Genomic DNA, 24813 nt, shown 5'->3' on the forward strand with positions numbered 1-24813 from the left:
TGAAAGTTTATCCTGCCTGGCTTTCCACAGGCAGCTTTGTTTGGAGGGTTGCAGTGCTGTGTCTCTTCTAAGTAAGGACCAATTGATTCCCTCTGGTGTGGCTTTGTGGCTCTTCTCTTCTAGTGATCACTGACAGAGAAAATTGTGATTTGTGTGTGTTTAATTATTAGTTTAATTTAAATATGTATAGATCTGTCTGTAGTAGTAAAATGCAAACCCTGCAGAGACCCTACAAAGGTAAGTTATTTATGTCTTTTAATTTCCTGGATAAAACGAATCCATGTTGTCAGCCTACTAGAAGATTGTCACTGGAGTTTTTGGAAAACTGGATTCCAGAAAGTAATGCTTGTGCTTCCCAAACAGAATGTTTTAGACCCTTCTGACATCTAAAGAACAACGCAAGTGTTTGCAGCAGCACACAAATTGTTGGTCATCTCCAAAAGCTGGTTAAAAACCTCAGGTTTTTCTCAATTACTGTGGCTTACTGGCAAGTATGCCTTGCTCCTGTCCAGATGTTTCACATAGGCAGAGAGTTTTGTGGGGAAATTTGGTCTAATTTGGAAATAGGTATGGCTTTATCTGATGTGGTTAGTACTTGAGCCACCAAAACAGGAGAAGAGGGCATTTCTTCTCCGCGGGAGCCTTCAGGATTGCTTCCCAAAGCTTTTTGAGCGACCTGTTGTTCTTCAACCAGTGTCCAATTAGCATTGGACAGATTACTTCACTAATATTTGTTGTAGTCATGAAAAAGGGAACCTTTAAAGAAATGTGGCCTCCAGCGATCTCCACCGGCAGCAGAAAATTTAATGAAGTCATCCAGATGCTCTTCAAAATTTCAGCAGAAGCAAGCAAGCACATTTAGCATGAGATATCTGCCTTTCTGCCCATTCACAGCTGTAAAGTAAACAATGTCAAGCACATGAGGAAGACTGAGGGCCTAATTAGAAAATAATGTGTATTTATTTAGCATGCACATTAATTATGTTTTTTACTAAGAATTAAAAATGTTTCTAAGTATTTTTAAGTGCATAAAACTGGACAAAGAATTTTTACTGGGATTTTTATCTGTGAAACTTCAGGAATCAGCAGGTAACACTGTGTCTTTTACTCCAGTGCTTCAGCAAAGAACTTCTGGATCAAAGTGAGAGGTTGTTCTACTGACATGTTGCCTAATAGAGTGGTAGTCTCTGGTTTTGCCTACTTCAGTCACAGTGTCGTAACAGCACGCAGAACAGCTTTGCAAGTTTTATGCTTCAAGCTGCTACAGAAGTTTGTCCAACTTGAAAAATGTGGTGAGCTAATCAGCTGAATGCTGTCGTGTTTTTAATTTGATAGAGGTTAGCTGATACCTCTGGTTTTCTTCGCTTCTATGATGCATAAATTTTTAGTGGATTTAAGGATTACCTTCAGCAGTTCGAGAAGCAGACCAGATTCCCATGCCATTGCTCCTCACACCTTACCATTCGCAGCTATTCCCATCCCAGGATACATGCAGCACTGACTCATCTTGGAGCATTTCTCCTCTCAGGCACAAAATGTTGTTAGAAGCTTATTTTTCCCCCTATGTTTATCCAAAAAATAAAGAGAAACTTGCACTGCTAGAAAAAAAATAATTCAGAAACTTGCCTCAGTTGTACTAAAAATGAGCACTGGATGGAGATACCCACATCCTTAAGATCACACAAACATCTTTGAGAGGAAAAGTTTTTAAACTCATTCCTTGAATGCACTGAAACAGAGCAGTGGGAAGAGCTGGCTGCCTCTGGAGCTTGCCTGGCATGGCAGCTTTTAGTGGGGCACAGCTGGGTCTTGTGTCTCCAGGAATCTGGCCAGAGAGGTGGTGGATGCCTCCCTCCTGCAGACACCCAAGGTCAGGCTGGACGGGGCTCTGAGCAACCTGATCTACCTGTGGGTGTCCCTGTTCACTGCAGCGGGTTGGACCTGATGGCCTTTGAGGGTCTCTTCCTTCTAAAAAGATTCTATGATTCTATGAATTTCAGCCTGCCCAAAATTGGTGTGAGAAATGCCTGACCTTTGCCTCCTTTTCCTCTGCCTGTCACTGTGCAGGTAAAGATGCTGCAGTTTGGGCACCATGAGAGGAGCAGCAAAGGGAATTCACCACTGGAGTTGGGCTCTGCCCTCTGCATGCATGGTGTGTTCAGGGTTTCTGTGCATTCATTAATCTCATTAACTGTTTCTATTTCCCACCCCAATCTGGAGAAAAAATAAATCCATGTTGTGAGGACTTTAAAAGCTCTATTTTATATGACAAATGGTTTACAACACTCCTAAAACTTTGCAACTTTGCCAGGATAATTGGTGTCTTGTGAATTACAGTGGTGTATTTCTCCATTGTGTGTCCCTCAATTATGAGCAGATCCTAAGCTCTGCAAAACAAAGACTGAGAAGCTGTTCTTGCAAGTATCTGTTTGAATGAATACTGATTCATAGCTTTCTTACATTATAATGATAATACGTAATTATTATATAAAGTGGTCCATTGAGAGCCAAATGGTTGTGTAGCCTGTGCGTTGCAAGGCATGTGCCAAATGGCTGAGGCTGAGGCCCCAGTAACTTTAGACTAACTGCAGAACTATGAATTGTGCAACATGACTTAGAAATCGTTAGCTGTGGAAATGCTGGATTGTCAAATGGAGCTAAGCAGGCAAAAATTATACTCCCACAGTCCACTTTGCCTTTAGGGAAGAGTTAGTGACTCGTTTCTGCAGTAAATAAGGAGTTGCTTTTAGAACCTGCCAAGTAATTGAATATTTTTTTCATCCAAAATAACCTCTAATTAAAAGCAAAACAAGCAAGCAAAAAGTCTGTTTTTTAAGTAGAAGGAGAAAATAAAATATTTCTATTTTTTGGGAAAACAAATTCTATTTCACTAACAGATTATATTTTGAAAAGTATCTAGGTAACACTGAGAAGTCTCCAAAGGGACCTCCGAGTGTGAAATCGGCTTTGGGAAAACATTTAACATTTTGAACTTAAGGTTTTCAGCTCATTCTCATCTCTCAGGTGAGAAAGGAACCAAAGAGGGAAGACCTACCTGTAGTCTTTAAAGCAAGAAGCCCTGAATTAGTAACCTGGTATCTAAAAAAGTACCATACGTGGTAGTAGAATTCACAGATTAGTTCTTATTTTAACTACTGCGTAGCATAGTGTAGACTTTCTAGTAGTGGAAACTCCACTGGCAGTATCACCTTCACATAAACCCGGTATGCTGACAACTGGATGTGTATCTGCTTGAAGTTTAATTTCAGTCTTCCTCTTTGCACTTCCTGGAGTCCATCTGTGGAAAAGGTCTGTCCTTGCAACTCGACATAGAAAAAATAAATGTTTAATCTTCGTGCAGGACTTGTGATCTAAATAATAATCCATATTGAAGCCTTAAATAATTTGTAATAGATGAAAGGTGCTCATGCATTTCATTGATTCTAAGGTGGTTTCTTACACACTAGAGAGAAAATGCTCTTTCAGCATCTAAGTAAAGCTATCTCTTGCTACTAAATCCATAGAGAAAGATGGAGATTTGGTCAATAGCAGGGTCTTTTTCCATAAAATTCCAGCAATGATTTTTCTCCTAGCAATACACTGTTATGCAGTAAATACTGAACTGGAAGCTGTGTTGAAACTATACTAAGATTTTGTGGGAAAGGAGAGTGAGGTTACACTGAATGTGAATCTTTGTTTCTCCTTCAGAATTGCACATCTGTTGGGAAAATGCATGTTCACCAAAAAAAATGAAGTGAATGAAAGCTACCTGGGCCAGCTCTCTTTGAAGCCTCACTGTTGTTTCAAGTCATTATTTCTTCATTTTTTGTAGGAGAGAATTTCGATCAGAGTCCTTTAAGAAGAACCTTCAAGTCCAAGGTTTTGGCACATTATCCTCAGAACATTGAGTGGAACCCCTTTGACCAGGATGCTGTCAACATGGTAAGTAAAGAAATTCTCTTCTCAAGCTGTTTCCTGACAGCTTCAACTCTAAAATGGTTCCTGGGTTGTTTACAACAGAGCGTTCGTATTGTGGCCAGCAGGGATCTTCTGCTGGGACTAAGTGCACCCATTGGGCATTCTGCTTTAATTGCTTTAGAGGGAGAGATATTGTGAAAATACACAGTGCTTTCAAGCAAAATGAAAGGAAATTTTGTATTTCTCTCATGAGTTCTAAGTAAATCTGTAGTGTGATGAAACAGATCTAACCTCCATCTCAGTAACTGACTGAGAAAGGTGTAGTCATCCATGACACACATAAAATCAAAGAATCATTAAGATTGGAAAAGACCTCCAAAATCATCCAGTCCAACTGTCTACCTATTACCAATATTGCTCACTAAGCCACGTCCCTAAGTAGCACATCTCCATGTTTCTTGAACACCTCTGGGGACAGTGAGTCCACCACCTCCCTGGGCAGCCTGTGCCAGTGCCTGACTACTCTTTCTGAGAAAAATTTTAGGAGTATCCTAATGCCCAACATCAGATGGGGAGGAGATAAACCAAGGAGTTCTTAAGATACTAATGTTCATGTGAAATTTTTCAGTTCAAAAAAATCTTGTTGCTCTGTGTAAAAAGGAAGAGAGGAATCTTTTGTTGGGTGATAACTTTTTATGGTATCTCTGCACTAGTGCATCCTTTCTACATCTTTCCACATAGAATTTGTGAGTTTGTCAGTCTGGCTAAGTCTCAAGAAGAGACTTAGTGACAGAAGAGGAAACAATTTCTGAAGTTTTGTACAGGGGCAGTGAGAATTAAAAGACCACTGGAAATTTTCTGAGAGAGTTTATATTCAAAGGATGCTTCCAAAATCATCAAAGCACATGTTAAGACTGTCTCCTGAGAAAGGCAACACATTATTGTTGTTTCACAGAATCATAAAATGTCTGGAGTTGAAAGAGATCTCCGGGATCATCTTGTTCCAACTCCCCTACCAGAGACAGGGTTGCCAACTGCTAGATCAAGCACTAGATCAGATTGCCCAGGGCCCCATATGACCTGGCCTTGAACATCTCCAGGATGAGGCATCCACAGCCTCTCTGGGCAGCCTTTTCCAGCACCTCACCACTGTCTCAGTAAAAAAACTTCCCCCTGACATTTAATCTAAATCTCCCTTCGTTTAGTAAGTTAAGCTTCCCAGGACAGAGAATAACTTGTTTTATAACAACTTAAAAGTGAACAGCTGTAATAGTATCATTAAAGCCAAGTCCATCCAAGTCCATTTGTTTTAAAAACTTTTTGTTTGGCCTAACTAAAATAGGGAAATTGGGAGCCCCTTCCCACCCCAGTCAAGTTCAAATGTGCTTCAGACTTGGGGATGGTAGGTCTACATACTGGCTACTTCAAATTAGAATCAACTTCAGCTTCTGGTGCAGAGATGAGATCAGGAGCATCTCCTGGGCTAACAGAGACCTGGTGAACACACAAAAACCAAATGGATTTTGGAAATGTAGTCTGAATGGCATTTAGTTCACATTTTGAATCTTCTCTGCAACAATGAAGGTCTGGAAGTCTCCAAAGATCATTTTACTTTGTATGGAATTGATTTTGTTTTAAATTGTGCCAAGTATTTCACATGAAAACGTGAGAGCAATAGGTAGCAATGACACCGAGAGCTGGCACAGTGGCACTGCAGTCATGTGTAGAAAGGCAGAGAAGAGCCTGAGGCCAGTATCAATCACTGTGCCCACTGACAGCTGGGAATTTCCATCCTCTGCTTCCAAATGTGCTCTGATGGAGATGGTGTGATATTTGGGTTGGTCTCTGTACTACTTTGCATACACAGAAGGCACAGAGCAATCAGAATGATGTTCGATAAGCAGTTAGGATGATAATAACTGCTGAGGCTATTTCTGCCTTTTAGTTCTGCCTCTGAATTAGGGATGATCAGAGGAGGAGTGATGGGGCTGGGCAGCAGGAATATGACAGCAAGAAGCGATAGCTGGAATGGCTGCATTATTTATCTCTTGCACTGAAAATGTCTTGTATTCATAAAGTATGATGACATTGTCAGACAAAAATGGAATACTAAAAGCAGCGAGAGAACTGTTAAAATAAAATAATTGAACAAGCTGCATTCATCTGAAATCAAATAGCTGAAGAACACAGCCTTCATGTACAGTGTCTTCGGAGGGGAAGAAAAAAGCGTTTACTGACAGCAGCAATATTTAATGGTCTTTTAAATCGTCTTTTGGAAAACTTCTTTATTGTTTTGATCTGAAACATCATTTAAAGTAATATCCACCTCCACAGAACCCCTTGAGGCAATTATTGGCCTTTCTGATCTTGCCTTGCTGTATTAGTTCTGCCTGTGTGTTTGCTTTGTGTGAGTTTCCAGAAGCAATTTTCCTCAGAGAAGAAAATGCATAAATCCTTGAAGGTTAACTTGAGAGAACTCAGCGCTGCTGGATGCCTTGGGAATTTCAATTGCCTTTTGAAACCATCCTGTCACTTTAAAAAAAAACCCCTGAAGTCCTGAGAAATCACTCTGCCTGCGAGTCATTTTTTTCTCTCTTTTAAAGTATTCAGAGTTCTATTTAATAGGGAAATATTTCTTTCCCCCCACACTGCTTTCAGTGATTATCCCTGCCTACTGTCACATGCTATCTTCTGTGACCATTCCGTGAGTTATCTCTCAAACCAAACTGAAGGTCTCGGTACAGAGCGACTGTGAAATTGTTAGGAACTAATACTCCTACTTCAGTCCTTTTAGGAACGTAAATAACCACATATATTCCTGGAGTCCAAGAAAGCGTTGTCTGTTTAAAATTTCATCTACTGAAATAAAATAATTGCAGGTTACTTTGAAAGAACGAGCCTTAATTCAATGAAAAGCCTCCGTCCCTCCCTCCCTCCCTCTCTCCTTTCCTCCCTCCTTCCATTCCCTCACCCACAGCTCAGGCTGGATGTGTGCAGCACGTTGGGAGCATGAAAAATATACAGGTGCTTAAAAAGTGAAACAGAGGAACTAATGGAGAAGAGGTGAATCATGCTGATGGGCAGTGGTCCAGAGAGAGCCTTTGGTTTAGAAACATCTGAAAGAGGTGATTGCTGGCAGAGGGCAGAGATTACAGCCTACACGTCCTGCCTGCGTGCTTCAGTGTTTAAGGGAAAAAAAAGCATCTCCTGCTCATCGATTCTAGAGAGGAGGTATTGATTAATTGATTATTTTTTTGTCCTGTTTTGTTACAGCTTCCTTTTGCTTTTTCAGGCAGCGCTGATTATGAGCCTCATGCAAGCGTGATTTCATTCCCTATTTTCCCTCTGATAAATATGTTTAAATATTCTTGTAAATAGTGAAATACTCTGGAAATGAAAATCCGATCCTTGGATCAGCAATCTTGTGTAGTTTTCTGTGTTGTACACAAAAAACATATCCAAAATGCTTTTTGCCATTCTGTGTTGTACACAGAAAACATCCAAAATGCTTTTTGCCAACTCTTTACTCTGGCATAAATAAAAACACAGCTATGATGGAGTGATTGATGTCCAAGGCACTAAGATGAAAGTTTTCACGCTTTAGCTGCAAATGTGAAGCTCTCCGCATTGCTTGGAAATGAGTGCTGGTCATTCCTTTTGATCTCAGTAGCTTAAGTGGCTCTTGGTCATTCCCTTGCCTCAGTGCTCTCCCATATTCTCTTGCTTTTCCCATGCCTTGTTTGAGGTCAAACCCAGCAGTCTCCTTGTCAGGGTTTGCAGCTAGGGACTTAAAATATTGATATTCTGCACATGCTGAGGTATGGCAGAAACTTAATGCGTGAGAGTTCCTTTGTATGTGCGCAATGAGTGTATCAGAGAGGAGAGAATAACATTTAAGACTTGTAGGAAATATATTTAGCAACTGTTTCAGGTGATCTGAACTTCCCTGGTTTTTATCCTTTCTTGTTTGCACCAGTATATATTATTATTTGCATATCCATGTTTGTTTTTGTTTTTGTTTTTTTTTAAAGCAAAGAAAATATGATCTGTGACTGATAGTGCAGGGATTATAACCTATGATTTCAGACTGGTCAGATTTGATAAGGCTATAGCCACTGTTGGACTGGTCAGGATGAGATGTTAGGAGAAGTGCTCAGCTGAATGGAGGCTCACAGCATTTTTGACAGCTGTCTTCTAGTGTTACCTTTTGGAACAGTGGGAGTGCTTTGAAGGGTCTCCCTCTCATCTCTCCTTTTCTTCAGATAGAAGACATGAAGGAAGCTTTGTTTATAAGCACACTGATTTGTTCCGAACATAAGAAGTTTTGTGTTGATGCGCATTCCAACATGTTTTGCTGGATACTTGTTATTGTGTATTAGATAGCTGATAGAATTGCTGAGGAATGCCTGGAAAAATGCCTCAAGTTATCATCAGGGCTGTGTCTCAAAGAAGCACTCAGCACAATGTAATCACTGCGATATATTTTGCTGTATGCTTAATCAAAACTGAGGTTTTCATAGATTACTTTTTTCCCACTTCTTCCTTCTGCCAATCTAAGCTGTTCTGTAGTACTTACAGAGAAAAGTAAATGTGTTAGCTGTCTATCAGCTGCTTTATTTTCTTTAAGAAAATTAGGGAAGATCAATGAATTGCAAGAATTCTGCATAACTCGATTTTAAAGTACTGTGAGCACAATGTATGCAAGTGAGAACAAATCTGAATGTCTTCATATGCTGCTTAAACAAAAGAGACAAATGCTACACAGTAGTAATGAAGATAGGTCATAATGACTTAATAGATGAGTAATTTCGAGGCTTTTATCAGTCATGACTCTTCTTTTAAGTAGCACCTGTTTTAGGCTGTTTGTTTTTGGGCTACCTTTCAGAAGGACTATGTTTAATAACAAAGAGTTTGTTATGATGCAGTGGAAGAAAGAAAAGTGCCCATAAGGCGAAGGTAACAAAATAAAATTGTAACTTAAATCACCGTTTCTTTTCTCTCTTCCTCAGCTATGTATGCCCAAAGGGCTGTCTTTCAGGACGCAGGCTGACAACAGAGATCCACAGCTGCACTCATTCATAATCACCAGAGAAGATGGCTCTCGTACCTACGGGTTTGTGCTCACCTTCTATGAGGAGGTCACGAGCAAGCAGATCTGCACAGCCATGCAGACTCTGTACCAGATGCACAATGCTGAGCAGTACAGCAGCGTCTGCGCCTCGTCCTCATGCAGCATGGACTCCCTGGCCAGCAGCATCGATGAGGGCGATGCCACCTCCCTCGCCAAGCTCCAGCGGTACAACTCCTACGACATCAGCAGGGACACGCTGTACGTCTCCAAGTGCATATGTCTCATCACCCCTCTGCCCTTCATGCAAGCCTGCAAGAAGTTCCTGGTCCAGCTCTACAAGGCGGTTACCTCCCAGCAGCCGCCACCGCTGCCCCTGGAGAGCTACATCCACAACATACTCTATGAGGTGCCCTTGCCGCCCCCGGGCCGGTCGCTGAAGTTTTATGGGGTTTATGAGCCCATCATCTGCCAGCGACCTGGACCCAATGAGCTGCCACTCTCTGACTACCCGCTGCGGGAAGTCTTCGAGCTGCTGGGGCTGGAGAACCTGGTCCAGGTTTTCACCTGCGTTCTGCTGGAAATGCAGATCCTCCTGTACTCGCAAGGTGAGAACTCCTCCAGTGACACACGTGGGTCTGCTCCCACTAGGCAGTTCCTGGGCAGCTGCAGTTGTGGGAGCTGATAATAAGCCGCTGGTTTTCAGCAGATTTGTTAAACACAAGTACATAATGAAAAAACGCGAGAGAAATGAGGCTGTCTTAATGAAAGCACTAAATAATTGTTTCCTCCAGGCAGTCTAGGTGCCGCTTGTTTAATTATGCATTGTATTTATCACTTGTGACAGCTAGCAATAGAATTCACCTAATTATCATCCTTACGCTGCCCTTGATCGTGCTGCAAGACAGCATGAAACTAATCCTATCTTCTGCAGAAATACCAGAAATACAAGAAATATATCTTGCAGAAAACACTTCTGCTGTTTTCATTTTGAACTTTCAGCAGCATATTGAAATTCAGTGAGACTTCTTTTGTCCTGTATGATGGGATACGTTCTCGTTAAAGCGTGGATAGTTTTTAGCACTCAGAGGCTGAAGGTTTAATGCAGCATTGGGTTTGAGCAGAGACAGAGGTGTCCCCTCACAGTCCTGATTGAAATATTTTATGACAAGATTGCTGGTGCTTATTTTTGAGGCATTTATGACTGCAGTTGGCAAAGGCTAGCTGTGCTGGCTGTGGTTGTTTGCACAGAGCCTGTACACACTACAGTGTGCCAGCGAGTTTTTGAAAATCTGGCTCCTACCTTTTCTCTTCTGGTTTTCTTTCTGTAATGCTCTTCTGTAAGTTTTGGGAACCTTTAGTTAGTTCTAGGCAAGCTCTGAGGTTTCAGTCTCCATTGCTCTTTTCTGTGTGTTGGTGGTTGTTAGCTGTGTGTGTGACTGCTGCACCAGCATGCATGGCAACAAAGAAACAGATCAACTTCTGTTGATCAGATCAACATCAGCTTCCTGATGGCTTTCAAGGGGATGTCCAGGCTTTTCATAGGTTCCATGAAGTTTCACTGGATGCCTGACCAAATTATTTTGGTTCCCAAGCTGTTTCTGTAATCCTGAACTATTCAAATGTGCTTTGGAGAAGAAGTTAGGGGCAAGACCTTCAGTCAGACTACTATGAACAACATGTAGCTTAAAGGTATGAGTAAATTCTAACAAAAATGAGCAAAGATATTCACACCTAGTCTTCTCAGGAGGTGTGGTTCAAGCAACATCTCAAAAACCAGAGAGCTTGAAATTGGAAACAGTGTATGATGGGTGGTTTGAGATAATGAACTTCAGGCTCCAAAAATGAATACTTGGTTTTATCATATAAAAGAAAAGGTCAGGAAGCATGTAAAAGTAATACTAATGAATAAAGGACTCCGAATGGAAAAATGCTGGGGGAAGTGGAAGGAGGATAGTTCTGAAAATGACTGAATTCAACGGGTTGTCTGTTCTTTGTGTAGCACTTCTCCACACAAACTCCAGGGGTTTGCTTTCAAGAACCAGAAATGAAGGGCTTTAGCTGCTCTCAGTTTGAAGTGTGAGCAGAAATCCTGCTGTTAGTTTTGATTAGTCTGCTTCTCTCCTCCCTTCTGCTTCCATGTGTGGATGCTTACCTCTTTCTTCCTGTTTGATTTGTGCGGCCTGTGCCACCTGACAGTGGAGTTCAGTACTAAGCAGCTAACACTTCTGAAATGCCTCCCCATCCCTGCTCATCATTCTCACCTTGGTCCTTGCTTGTGAACTCACAGAAAAGCTGGAAGTTTTTAGTGTAAGCTAGTAGCATTACCAAATAAAAACCAACCCCACCAAAGAAAAAGCCCTGCTTGTCAGACTGCATTTTAGTAGTGTTCTGTGCAGATATACAGCACCTGGGTGTTCTTTACTTTTGTGAAAGTCCTTGAGATGGATGCAAAATATCCATTAAATATTTTTGACTCAACTTTCAAAGTGCTTCCATCAGAAATTCAGAAATTCAGTAATAAGTGTTGTTGTCTTCCAATTATTGGCCATAATGCAAGAGTTTGCTTGTTTCTGTTTTCACCGTGGGTTGTTTTTTGGTCTGGGTTTTTTTGTTTGTTTGATTGTTTGTTTTAAGGGGAAGATAGTGAGAATTAATCATCCTCCAAAATTCAGATCTTTTTCCTTTCCCTCTGCTAGCAAATCTGGAGATATCTTCGAGATGACCTTTATCTCCTGATTCAATATAGACACATCCTAATGGAGCATAGAGAAAAGCCCTTGGGTAGTTGGGTTAGGAAAGCTGTAGGATTATGTAAATGGCATCGTAATGCTGGTTCCCAAAGGTGAGAAATGCGGAGTGAAGTGCAAAGCCATGGTTTTGGCACAGCCTGATAGCTGAGCGCTTGGCTCCTGTGCTGCAACTGTTTCTAAATGTCATTCTTGCCATTGCGGAAAGAGAAAACAAAGCAGCATTCCTCTTTTTGAGATATAACTGGCCTAGGTATTACTGAAATCGCTTCTCTAAGCTTTGAGATCCATCAGGGAGAAACACTTTCTTAGCCCCAGGTTCTTTCAAAGGCAGAAGATGAAAGGAAGTAATGTTTGAAACAAAATTGCAGATTTACCCTTCCTTCCCTTTCTGCTTTAAAGACAATGGATTCTCTGGACTATTTCCAGTGGTCTGGGCCTTACTGAAGCCTTCCCAAATTCAACAGAAGATTAGGAGGAGATGGTCTTGTGTCCACAGGGTGTGATTTCAAGCAATAAAGCATTATTAACCCAAAGTCAGAGATCACTGTAATGCTGTCGTACAGCACACCAGACATCAGAGCCCTGAGCCAAAACCTGCTTCAGCTCACCAAGCTGTTTCAGTGAGTGAGCTGCTAACAACACATGTGGAAAAAGTAAGCTGACTTTTTAATGTTTCCCCTGGCCATGTTGGAAGGAAACTTTTCATTAAGGCTTGCCAAGAAGTGTGTTCATTCTTTAAAGAATAAGGACTATTTTTTGACAGTTGAGTAAAAACATAAATTGTTGTACAACCCTGACCATGGAATAAGTCTGCTGGCTGTCTGTTGGGAACCTGAAACTTCTCACAAAACATCTGCCTTCTAAAGGGAGATTACATTTTGAGGAAAGAGAGAGCTTTGAATACCTCAAATACTGGAAACAACTGGCCAGAGCTCCAAGCTCTACTGGCTTCAAACCTTAGCTTTATAAGCAACCTCGGGTAGTGGGCTGCTAGGGCAAAGGACGGTGTTCAGGTGAAAGGGCACTCTATTCACTGACTGAGTTGGGTATTAAGCAGCAAAGGACGGGCAGGAGAGTTACACAAAGATGGTACTAGCTTTTCTGAAGTGTTCTTCTCCCTAGTGAATAAGAAGTTAAGGATGAAACAGTTTATTTCTAGAACAGTGTTTCCTAAACAAAGGCATGCAAGAGAGAGGAGGTGAGGGTGTTGGATGACGCTGTCCAGCTTGCCCTGAAAGTGTTCCCAGCATGATACAAGACTGTAAGGGCCAATTGGTAGGTGTTTGTGCTGTGGCTGCTGCAGTCAACTTGGTATCTAGCTACTCTGCAGTGTTTTATGGATTTTATTTATCGCATCTGTTGTTCAAAAGAAGGGATTGCAGTAGGCTGTAACTTCATTTCGCATCAATGGCAATTGAACTACGGGGTGGGGAGACTGTAGGAAAATGATAAGCTCATTCTTTTAAGCTCCTTGGTTCCCAAACTTTTGGGGTTGCAGGCAACTATCTTAATCTTCAATTTGTCACTGACTTGTAGTTTAAGCTTTAAAGCAGTCTAGTGCTGCAGAACTGTCACTGTGGCTTTATGAACCACAACTTGGGAACTGGTGTGAAGGATTGTGTACTTTCAGAGCAAAAGCCACTGTGACCAAAGTATTTCAATCTGAAAACACCAAGCATCTGATCCGACAGTGCTGTGGTGGTGTTAGGGCAAAACCTGAACAAAGATAGGACAGGTAAGAGCTAGCAGGGAGCTGTGCTTGCGCTCTCAGTGGCAGGACAAAAAAGACAAGTTCTTAACTCTATTGGAGAAAACACAGAGTTCCATGGGCTTACTCTAGTTGTTTTCAGTAGGTAGATGCAACAGACTGCTGGAAGTGCCGGATTTGGCTTGGAAAGTTGGAAGCTGTACCTGGAGGCTCTGGAAACAGAACTCCTGTGGCCTCAGGCTACAGCATTCTGGATATGGAGAATATTTTAAATAGTGCCAGATTTTAACACTGGACATTTTAAAACCAAAGGGAAGGTTTAGATATTTTTTCTCTGCAAGTCTACAGGGTGAAATTTCAGTGTTGCAGCCTTTTAAACTTCATCCTCTAAAAATTATAGCTTGGATTATGATGTATTCCTATGACTTTCAAGAGACCTCAAGACTCCAAATGAATTCAAAAAAGCTGATACAAATAGTCATGCTTATTACTAAGCAAGGCACGTGGTGTAGCACACAGCTAATGTTGTATAAGCTTGGGGCTTACAGACTTTCCTTTAAGAAACAGATTTGCTGTTGTACGTAGTTTTATTGTAGTTTATTCAATCTTAAAAATTAATACTCTTGCAAGTGCCCTTTATTTCATTCAGAGCACAGCTTTCCCATGTGACTCTGGCAATGTAATGGTATTGTGAGTGTCCAGGCTTCCAGCAGTGTCCAAGTTAATAACACTCTGCGATAGCTGCCACAATTTCCCAAGGATCGGTAACAGAATGCTGCTGGTGTGAGATGTCTGTTGGAGAGAGATGAATTAAATCCCAGGCTCTGCAGAAACCTCAGCAATCCATCTGTATGCCTGCCTTTCTAGGGATTTAAACTTGAGAGGGAATGTGGAAGAGACAAAGATAAACTTCTTACAGCTTTGGCAATTTCTATTCATTATAATTTTAAGCATTTCCCAAGTTGTTTTTCAAAGGGCTTGAGTAATTGCTCCTCAAAGACTGAAGCATTCTTTGCGTTATTTTTTTAAAACCATAGGACTTATAGTTGAAAAGGCTGTGCTTATGTATAGGTGTGCCCTAGAAAAAGGATGTCTGGAAGATCTTTCATATGAAGACGTGAGATTGTTTGAGCCAAATACATGAATGATGTGTTTGCCTGTTAGAGCATTTTAACACCAAATACTTATGCAGAAAATCTGTGTTCTCCACTATTCCTCATTTAAGTTGTCACACTCCACTCTAGTATTCATCAAAATGTATAGGAAACAATTCAGAGCTAGTACTAAACAATTCACATGGGGACAAAACATGTCTACACTGTGATTGAGATCCACATGTGGGGCTTCAGCAGCACTATGGTCAAGGGAGACCCCAGTGCTTATTCCCCAGGAAAAGAGATGAGTAATGGGACCCAAAGAATCAATTATCCTCTTGACTTTCACCTTCAGAGAAAAATCAAAACTATTTTTCAACTTCAAGTTACTCGGTTTTGTTAGAGAAGTCATTCAGCCTGAAAAGTCAAACAATTTTTAAACATCTGCAAACAAGGTGAACTGCTAGTACAGGCCTGTTCTACAGCCTCACTTCTGTTAGTAATGAAGTGTAGGGGAAGATTGGCACTGTCCTTATTGCTGCACACACACAGTCCATCACCAGCTGGGGCCACTGCCAGCTGGGCCATGCCAGGGGCTCCCCATGTCACTGGGTACGTCATCACACATCGTGCTGCTGTATTCTCACCTTGGCACAGGCTTGTGCCACACTTTTGGAGGCTTAACTGTGCTAGTAGCAGAGCTGATTCAAGTTTCCCTTCGAATTAATTCTTAAGGTGCCTCTTAATCATAAACTAATTTATGCTGACCTGCTGTCTGTGACACAGATAAATGGTATAAATGGAAATGTATTGAAGTGGAAGTGATTTTTTCCATTAAGGTCTTGCTAGTGAGGGAAAAATTGGAGAAATTCAGTGAATATTGAGCTCGGGTTGTTTTCCCTTAGGCAGAGCTGACCCACAGTCTGAGGAGCTAATTCTTATTTTATGCAATTAGATTGCAGACTTGACTCAATCATCCTGTTTAAGAAAACATGTACTTTCAGATCTGCATAAATTGCTGCTCTGCTTTGATCACATAACTTGTATGCTGTGCCACCCCTCCCTGCCTGAGATGGAAGACAGTGATGCCCTGCAACTCTGCAGGCTACATGCTTGTGTCTCCAAGCTGCTCATGTGCCCTGAAGGCAGTACAGCAGTTTCTATGGCAAATAAATGTTACCTGAAGAGAACATACATTTCATATGAACATCTCCTGAAAGTCACCTGACATTACTTGTCGGCAATCACTGCTTCAACGTACAAGTCAGACACAAGAGCTTATGAACGGGAGTAAGACTGACTTTTCTACATGGGCAGGGACAAGGGAGAATGAGTGATAGGATAGGGGGGAACAGTTTTAAACTAAAAGGAGAGATTTAGATTAGATATTAGAAGGACATTTTTCTCTCAGAATGTGGTGAGGCCCTGGTACAGGCTGCCCAGAGAAGCTGTGGTGCTCCATCCCTGGAGTGTTCATTGGATGGGCTCTGGGCAGCCTGAGCTGCTGGATGGCAGCCCTGTCCAGGGGGTTGTGGCTGGGTGGGCTTTAAGGGCCCTTCCATCCTAAGCCATTCTATGAATCTATGATTCTGTGATTCTGTGATTTATGATATGGAAGCTTTCAGGGCACTTTGAGATCTGAGAGAGTTGTATGCATTGCTTCCAAGAATCTTTTCAGCTCTCATTTGAAAACCTTTGCTTTCATAAACAATTCTTCTCTCAGATGTGAATTCCAGATTTCCTTTTTCATCTGCAGAGTGCTATATATAAAACAGCACAGATCTGAGGGGAGCAAGTCACCAGACAGGTCTCATGGTTGTTGGTGACTCACACACACAGCTCAAAGCAAAACTGTAACCTTTATTTTCCAGTTTCTTCAATATACCTGACTCAGCTAATCCATACTTCATTACGAAAGTAGATGTTGAGCAGCAATTGCTTGTAATACTTTGACTGAAAAGGTAGCATGTGAAAAAGCTATTAGTCACAACAGTGTTTTAAAGCTGGATCCGGCATTTCCCATTGAAGAATTAGCTCTTATTCAGTAAGATTCATTGATTTGACACTGTTCTGCATGACATCGTGGTTTCCAAATTGGAGAAAAATAGATTTGATGGATGTACCACTCACTGGATAAGGAATTGGCTGGGTGGTCACACTCAGAGAGGGAGTTACAGTCAATGGCTTGGTGTCCAAGTGGAGATCAATGACGAGAGGCGTTCCTCAGGGATCAGTGCTGTGTCCAGTGTTTTTAGCATCTTTCTAGGCAACAAGGACAGTGGGATGGAGTGCACCCTCAGCAAGTTTGCAGGTAACACCAAGCTGAGTAGTGCAGTTGACATGCTAGAGGGAAAGGATGCTAAGAGGGACGTGAGGTATGCCCATGCCAAACTCCTGAAGTTCAACAAGGCCAAGTGCAAGGTCCTGCATCTGGGTCAGGGCAATCCCAAGCACAGATACAGGCTGGGTAGAAAATGACATGAGAGCAGTCCTTAAGAAAAGGATTTGGGAGTGTTGGTTGATGACAAATTCAAAACGAGCCCACAGTGCACATTTGCAGCTCAGAAGGCCAGTTGTATCCCAGGTTGTAGCAAGAGAACTGCGGCTAGTGGGTTGAGGGAGGTGATTCTGTCCCTCTCCTGTGGTCTCATGAGACCCCATCTAGAATACCACACCCAATTCTGGGACCCCCAACACAAGAAGGACATCACGTTCTTGGATTGTGTCCAGAGGAGGGTCATGAAAATTATCAGAGGACTGAAACACCTCCCCTACGAGGACAGGCTGAGAGAGCTGGGCTCTTCAGCCTGGAGAAGAGAAGGCTCCAGGGAAACCTTATGGTGGTCTTCCAGTACCTGAAGGGGCCTATGGGAAACCTGGGAAGGGACTTCTTATAAGATGAGGTAGCAACAGGACAAGGGGAGGTAGTTTTAAACTGGAAGAGGGTAGATCTAGACTAGATATTAGGAAGAAAATCTTTACAGTGAGGGTGGTGAGACACTGGCACAGGTTGCCCAGAGAGGTTGTGGATGCTCTCCACCAGAAGCATTCAAGGCCAGACTGGATGGGGCTTTGAGCAACCTGGTCTAGAGGGAGGTGTCCATGCCTATAAGCAGGGGGGTTGGAACTGGATGATCTTGAAGGTCTCTTCCAACCCAAACCATTCTATGATTCTATTATTTTTCCTCTTCTGCTCTTATTTACTGTTTTTTTTTTAACTTAGTTTTTAACAGTTGCTTCATTGTGATTTGTTCCTTTCCATAAGGCACTCTTTGGGGATGTTTAATCGTCTTCCAGGATACACACAAACACAGGGGTTTGCAAAGTTGCAGTTATACTTGTGTGTTCAAAAAGCTGTAGAGCAAGGGAAGTGGCATCCAGCTAGCCCAGCTTTTCAAATACTTCCAAGTACTTGCAAATTGGATATAAAACAGAATGGTGAAAGGAGAAAAAAAGAGGAGGCATGGCCTATTTTTCAAGCATTGCAGTGGATTTAGAAGATCCAGGCTGAGACTTCAGCTCTGCTGTAGGCTTTGTACTGTTTCTGGCAGGTTGCTGTAACGTAGTTGGAGGACGGCTGTGTTGTTGTTTTGTCAGGAAGACAGATGTAACAGAGCTAAAATACCATTGTACTGATGACAGCAAGAATGCAGCTTCTGATTTGAATGGATGTGTGCATATGCTCTTGCATGTGTTTTAGTATCAAAAATTCTATGGTCAAGTGTTAGTTGAGAAAGTCCCCAGTGGAATTCTCTTCTGTTTGATTATGACTTAAGATTTTAACTAGTTTTGAAGGAATCACCTGAACAAGGGAAGACTCAGCTGTTTTGAGCAGGGTAACGCTGATGTCTCTTTCCCTTCTCAAAGGATATTTGTTGTGCTTTGCTGCAGCATGGGAAGGATTTTTAGATTTCAGACTTTCTTATGCAGCAGGAGAAGCAATTTTTATGTTGAGCTCTTGAATTGCTGAGCATTGCAGAGTTTCCCCAATTTGTAAAATGAAAGGAGTGGAATCTCTTCTGGTTTGTTTTTTCAACCACTGCCTGTGTTTGAACTGTAAGTTCTTTGGGACAGATATTTCTGCACGCACAGTGTCTGTTGTAATATCGTTCTGCTTGGATGTTGGCCCTTATTATTATGAAGAATCAGCAAGTCCAAGTATTTGCCTAACCCTAACCCTCTATCAGAAACAAACATTTTAGTCAGTTTTTGTTCAAATTCCGAAATCATTTCCAAACAAAACAGTGACCCATAATTACCTAGGAATCTTTCTGGGCTTGAAGCTGAAGCACTACACTGTGACTTGTGATCCCCATGAGTATTTCCACAACTTCACAATGCTGAAATGTGGCACACACGCAGCAGATCTGCTGAGCCGTGCTGGAGTGTGTCTGCACTGCAGTTTTTTCCCTTCACAGGGAAGTGAGATGCAGAGTTGGCCGAGAGCCCCTACTAGATGCTGCCAGAAGAAGGCATTGGATCCGGCTCTTTGAACTCAGCTCCGCTGCCCTCTTCTTCACACAGGGGGAAGGTTAAGTGTGAGAGACAGACCTGTGCCAAATCCTGCTAAGCGGCTGCTGAGAGGTAGTGGTTGCAATAGAACCCACAGGGGCCAGTTGCTCTGGGATTATCCTCCTTGAGCAGTTTGTCTTGGAAGACATCCTCTTGTATAAATGAGAGATTTAACTCTGAACGTGAAGAACTCGTAAGCACTGCACTTGCCGGTGTTGCATGTGTTGAATAAAGTGTCCCAGGAGGGCAGGGTGAGGGAAGCAGGTATAATCGGCAAAGGGAGAGAGAAAAACAGCCATGGAAGGAAGTGAAGAAGAAGGAATTGATTTTACACACCTGAGGAAATTGCCTTGATTTGGCCCTTCCTCACCGAGTTTGTGACCTCTTGTTGATACCACCCAGACAGCTTTTCTCCTTTTCGTACCTTTTCCGGATGTTTCCTGATGTCAGATGGGTGGATGGGAAACAGGGCCGTTTTGTGTACTCTGCTCAACAAGCAGTCCTTTCTCCAAACCCACTTCCTGTGCTGCTGAGTACTATCTAACCTCCTGTTCTGGCTCAAGACTGGGTTAGGATCAGAGAACCATTTTCCTACCCAGTCTGTCACGCATCCATCAGAAGGCAAAGCCTGGCTTGCATTGGAGATTGCTATCGGCATCTGATAGTGGCGGTGGCATAGGATCAGGAGACCCTCCCACCTTGACACAAACGCACACCATCTGATTTTTTTTCCCACTTTCATTCTTTCCCTCCTTCCTTTTTTCTGCTGCCCTTTTTCTGTCTTTGGTTTGGGAAAATGGGTTAATCCCTCTGTTTCCAGGTTGCCTTCAGTACCTACACAAGCTTTCCTCAAATGCCTGTAAGTACAAGAATCTCAGTCAAAAAGGCAGGAAATCTTAAGTGTGTCTAGTGTTTTCTGACTTGAACTTCCTTCTCTTCAGTAGAAATTGCTGGATACCTAATTGCTTTTAATTGACAAGTTCTGTTACATGGTAACAAATAGCTTAATAATTTGGTCATCACCCACATTCCTCATAGCAAACTGTTAAAAAAAAAACAAACAAAACTCGTGCTTCTAAACTTATTAAATATTGTTAGTACCATCAAAAAATAAAAAAAATCATGAATTTCCAGAGCTGAATGCCCTTATTCAAAAAAATGCTTGCAATCCTTCTGTGAAGTCTGTCCTTTCTGACCACGTAGGTCTGAGCAGACCTTAAAATCACCTTGTGCCTATTAAGGCATGCTATTTTCTGTATTAATTTTGTTTTAACTTTAACAACTTTCAGTTGTGGAATGTGTACAAAATATCATAATTCCTGAGACATCAGCAGGTGTTGTAAGTTAATTTAGTATAAATGCTCCACAACAAGACCGCCAATAGATGTATATAATTACATACCATTTCAAAGGGAGAGATTGCTAAATGGCCGTTCTGCAGCTGGGAGTGGTTTTGAGGTGTAACCTTGAGACTGACTTGTATGTATGAAAATGGTTTTGAAGGCTGAATGATTGGCTATTAGCAGGACAAGATGAAAAATGTTTTTGCCCTGCCAGCTGACCTGCAGATAGAGGCTGGTTTTCCGCAGAGAGGTGCTAGCAGGAAGGAGAAAGGATTATGCAATTTGTTGTTTTAATTTACATATTTATTCAAGTGCATCTTCCCAGCGACCTCCTAAAAGCAGAGCAGGGTCAGATAACAGCACTTTGGCTGACACTGATGGCTGCCAGGAAGTCAGGCTGTGTTGTTCAGGAATGGCAAGGCTGGGATCCTAACCACACAACAGCAGGCAGCGGGGCTGTAGGAAAACAGGAACAACCATCTTTTTGTGATAGCACAGAGCAGTGTTCCTGCTTTTAGCCAGTGGTGATAAATGAGACGTGCTGCTTCTTTGTGATTATTTAATGCTTGTAAGAACGTAGGTGTACTTTTATGCTCTTAAAAATTTAGGGGGAGTTGTTAATGCAGAAGATACTGTAATACAGAGCAGAAGGAATCAGTTGGTTTCACAGTCTTTAACAGCTTACTGGACCCAAGTGTCTTTACCTATTTCTGGATGGCTCATTTGCAGTCTGAGTTTTGCCATAAGGATGGCCATCTCTTTAATACAGATGTGTGATTTATTCACTTATTTGTTTGTTTGTTTGCTTAGTTAACTCACTATGTTCTCAATTCAGTTCTCTCATTTGTATTAATAAGTAGATAGTGGAATTAATCTTGCCAGCTGAATATTTGAAAAATAATCTGCTCTTATCCAAAAGCTGAAATATAAAATATTCTTGTGGCTTAGTTGGACCTAGTTAGATTTCAGTTTGAAATATAGCACACAGTGGGTTTACTTGCACCATGACACTACAAAGCAGTAACTACTAAATACAAATTTGGGAAAACAATACAATCCAAAGTGCTAGCTATATGAAATATGTTAAGAACTGAATTTCCCTTCATCTTCTCTTTGGATTTCTTTTTAAAACAGTCCTTTTGTATACCTGGGGACCATCAGCTTCTGCTAGAATGTAAGCAGGGTGAGCCTCTCAGAAGATGCACTCAGCCTTGGAAATAGCAGTGAGTGTAGCAGAAACAGGCTGGCAAGAGCAAGTGAGAAAACCTCACTGCAGTGTTTCCTTGAAGTTCTCTTCCTTTCTTCTCTTTCTTCCTTGTAAAATCTACTACTTTTATAGAATCAGAATATTATTGACCTGCGCTTTAGAGAGATTTTTTTGTATCTTTTTAAGAAATGAATTTAATGATGGAATAGATCTAGATAAGATATGAATATTTATGTTCAGCAGTTTCTTCCCGAAGGTAATGAGTTTTGATGAATTAAGTAATGCTTTAGGCTTCTAAATACTTCAGTACTGTCTTATTTTCAAAAGATCATCTTACCATATAAATACGGTTTCTGTGTCGTCACTGCTGTCCTTGTAAACCAGATTCCAGAAGCAGAAGGCAGGAAGGTAATCCAATGTCTCTCTCTTTCCCCCCACCCAGATTACCAGCGCCTGATGACAGTTGCAGAGGGGATCACGACGCTGCTGTTCCCATTTCAGTGGCAGCACGTGTATGTTCCCATCCTTCCTGCCTCCCTCCTGCATTTTCTGGACGCTCCAGTTCCCTACCTGATGGGGCTGCAATCCAAGGAGGGAACCGACCGCTCCAAGCTGGAGCTGCCACAGGAGGTAGGTCTTTGCACTTGGGAGGCTGCTCAGAAGTACGTAACTGGTGTTTGTGTGAATCCCTGCTGGAAAATACCAGGCCCTGTGTTAAGAAGTGTCTCTGGTACTGTGAAGACTGTTTCCATAGAAGCTCTGGTTTCCAACAGGAGAGAAATGGAGGGGAGAAATTCTCTGCAGATCTTCATAGAATCATAGAATTTCCCAAGTTGGAAGAGACCCACAAGAACCACCATGTCCATATCCATATGGGACTAACCAAAATCAAGCCCTAAGTCTGACAGCAGTGTCCAAACGTTTCTTGAACTGCAGCAGCTTGAGGCCATGCCCACTGCCCCCACATGCCCACAGGGCAGCCTGTTCCATGCTCACCACGCTCTGGTGCAGAAACTTTTCCTAACACCCAGCTGCCTCATTCTTGACACAGCTCCATGCTGTTCCCTTGTGTGCTTCTGAATTTAGCAGGTGCAGCTAATTATGGCTTCTAAATTCTTCTATTTCTTTCTGTGACAAGTTTCTCTACTTTCCCTACATCACTCACTTGACCATGTTTTGTTATTCTTTCTTTGTGTCACAGACCTATTGGCCCAGAGCTAAGGAGCATTTCATTTGGGATGGTCTTTATGAAAGTGATTCTCAGGTGCAATAGCTAGAAGCAATGACGTTTTCCCTGTCAGCCTTTAAAAAACATGTCCTGTTTTATACCCGCAATTATACCGCCTGTCCCACCCACATGTGAACCCACGCATTCCAGGCTGGGTCAAGGTCTACTACCAGAGCAGTTTTCTGGCCTTAAGGAAACCAAAATTGCAATAGTATTGTGCCTGCGACCCACATAGAAGCTCACTCCAACAATGGCTTTTTGGAATAAGATCTTCTCTACCACTCTTTCCCCAGAGAAAAAAAAAAAAAGGCAAGGAGAGGTTGTCCTCTGATTGTCTGTGTTTAGGTCACTGGTGGTAAAGTGAAATGGAGATTTTCCTACATGGAATTTGACCACAATGTTCAAAACTGCTTCTTGTTTTAACTTGGCCGCTGATGATTCTCCACATTGCAAAATCTTTGGGATATTGCTAGCCTGTTCCATCTTCCAGATGGTGACTGCTTTAGGGGCCATCTCTTGAGCAAGCTGTATCTTTTAACTTGGGTTTCTTCTTAAAATGAGTGAGAACACTGAGAGTAACATTTTGCATGGCTGCAACGTCTCACATCTTCAGCACTGCAGCACCCAGACCTCTCCTGGAGGCAGGAGCTTGCTGTGGGCACTCCTACTGAGCGGGCAGTGGGAGCATCAGCAAAGGAGTATGTGCAAGAGGGTGAGCTTATGTGTGGAAGTTGATGGATTAACACAGGGCAAAGGTAATGTGGTTTTTAATTAAGGTTTATTTCAGGTGTTGGGTGGAGTTGACAGATTCTTATCTTAGGTGGCATGTAACAATACAAATCAGATCTTACCTCTTCGATGCAGTGGCCCGATTTATGAAATTCATACAGCCTTGGAAATGAAGCTGGTATCTAGCTATGCTTTTTAGTAAAACCATGTTAATGTTACGTAATTACTGTATTAAGTTATTAGTCATATGCTTTTAGTTAGCAGATTAAGCTGTCATTTTCCTTAAATTAAAATTTTAATGTGATAGGCTTGCAGTATCACCAGAATAACAAATTGAATATTTCCAGTTGAGAGAACAGTAAGTGCAGGGTGTGAAGAAGCACCCTGTGACAATATTTAATAATTGGGTAAAAAAGAACAGTCCAGCATTTATGGAAATCGTAGGTCCAGTAAATGTGGGAGAAGAAAAGGAGACATTTTGATTGGGGAAATCGAGGAATCTGAAGTTCCTCTAGACAATTAAAAAATAATCCTTCAACATACAAGCCATGATGAAGCACTGTTTGCTTTAGCATTCCTTTATTCTTCAGGCCGGAGGCTGGCTTGTCAAGCTCTTGGTCTAAATATAAAACATTTGTATGTCAGAGATAAAAATTCTAACAACTGGCCATCCTGCTGTCTTAAGGTTACTAATCTCTCTGCATTAACTTTAATCATCAGATGTTTTTGAAGAGAGAAGTGACACCAATTCCCCAAGGGTTTTCTGAATCCGTGTCTCATTTTTCAAATTTTGTAAATGATATGCAGAGCTGAAATTAAAAAGCCTTTGAAATGAAATATTGATGTAGATAAGAAGGCAGTCCCTGAGCTGAGGAGCAGTAGCGACACATCCGCAACTCTTTAATGGCTGTGCAGTTAAGTAAAGCAAATTGTTTTGTATGAAGGAATGCTTTTCTTTGCACAGTCCTAATTTTGTATGAAAAACTAAGCTGAGGGGACACTTTTGCCAAATGAATCCTAATACCCCTTAAGTATTAATGCAAAGTGCTATGAATGTCACACACCTCCCTGAAATATGCAGAACATTATAACCGTGTTTGCCGTGGAGTATATTGCCCTATTGAAAATTTTTTTAGAAAAGGAGGAAAACAAATCCTTTCCATTCACAAAATCTGCAGGTAATCCTGCAGGGTTTTGTGAGAAGCAGAGAGCAGGCAACGTGCCTTACAGAAACCAGAGGAGCCGGGGCAGTG

At 41.8% G+C, this 24813-nt stretch overlaps 1 protein-coding gene across 4 annotated transcripts in view; it reads left to right on the top strand.

Annotated features, from left to right (window-relative positions):
* The window catches only part of DENND5B (DENN domain containing 5B), a 110942-nt gene that overhangs the window by 46137 nt on the left and 39992 nt on the right, over positions 1–24813 (top strand). For 2 of the 4 annotated variants that reach the window (XM_042838087.1, XM_042838088.1), the window contains exons 3-5: positions 3833–3942; positions 8928–9594; positions 22046–22233. In XM_042838087.1, coding sequence (XP_042694021.1) covers positions 3833–3942; positions 8928–9594; positions 22046–22233 — 965 coding nt within the window. Of the gene's footprint in view, positions 1–1113; positions 1293–2932; positions 3025–3832; positions 3943–8927; positions 9595–22045; positions 22234–24813 lie in introns of those variants that run through there. The other 2 variants (XM_042838085.1, XM_042838089.1) reach the window with 2 other exon arrangements.

The sequence above is a fragment of the Centrocercus urophasianus genome, unplaced genomic scaffold, assembly GCF_019232065.1.
Source record: "Centrocercus urophasianus isolate 14NV4802_14NV808 unplaced genomic scaffold, USGS_Curo_1.0 seq_73, whole genome shotgun sequence".
Taxonomy (NCBI): domain Eukaryota; kingdom Metazoa; phylum Chordata; class Aves; order Galliformes; family Phasianidae; genus Centrocercus; species Centrocercus urophasianus.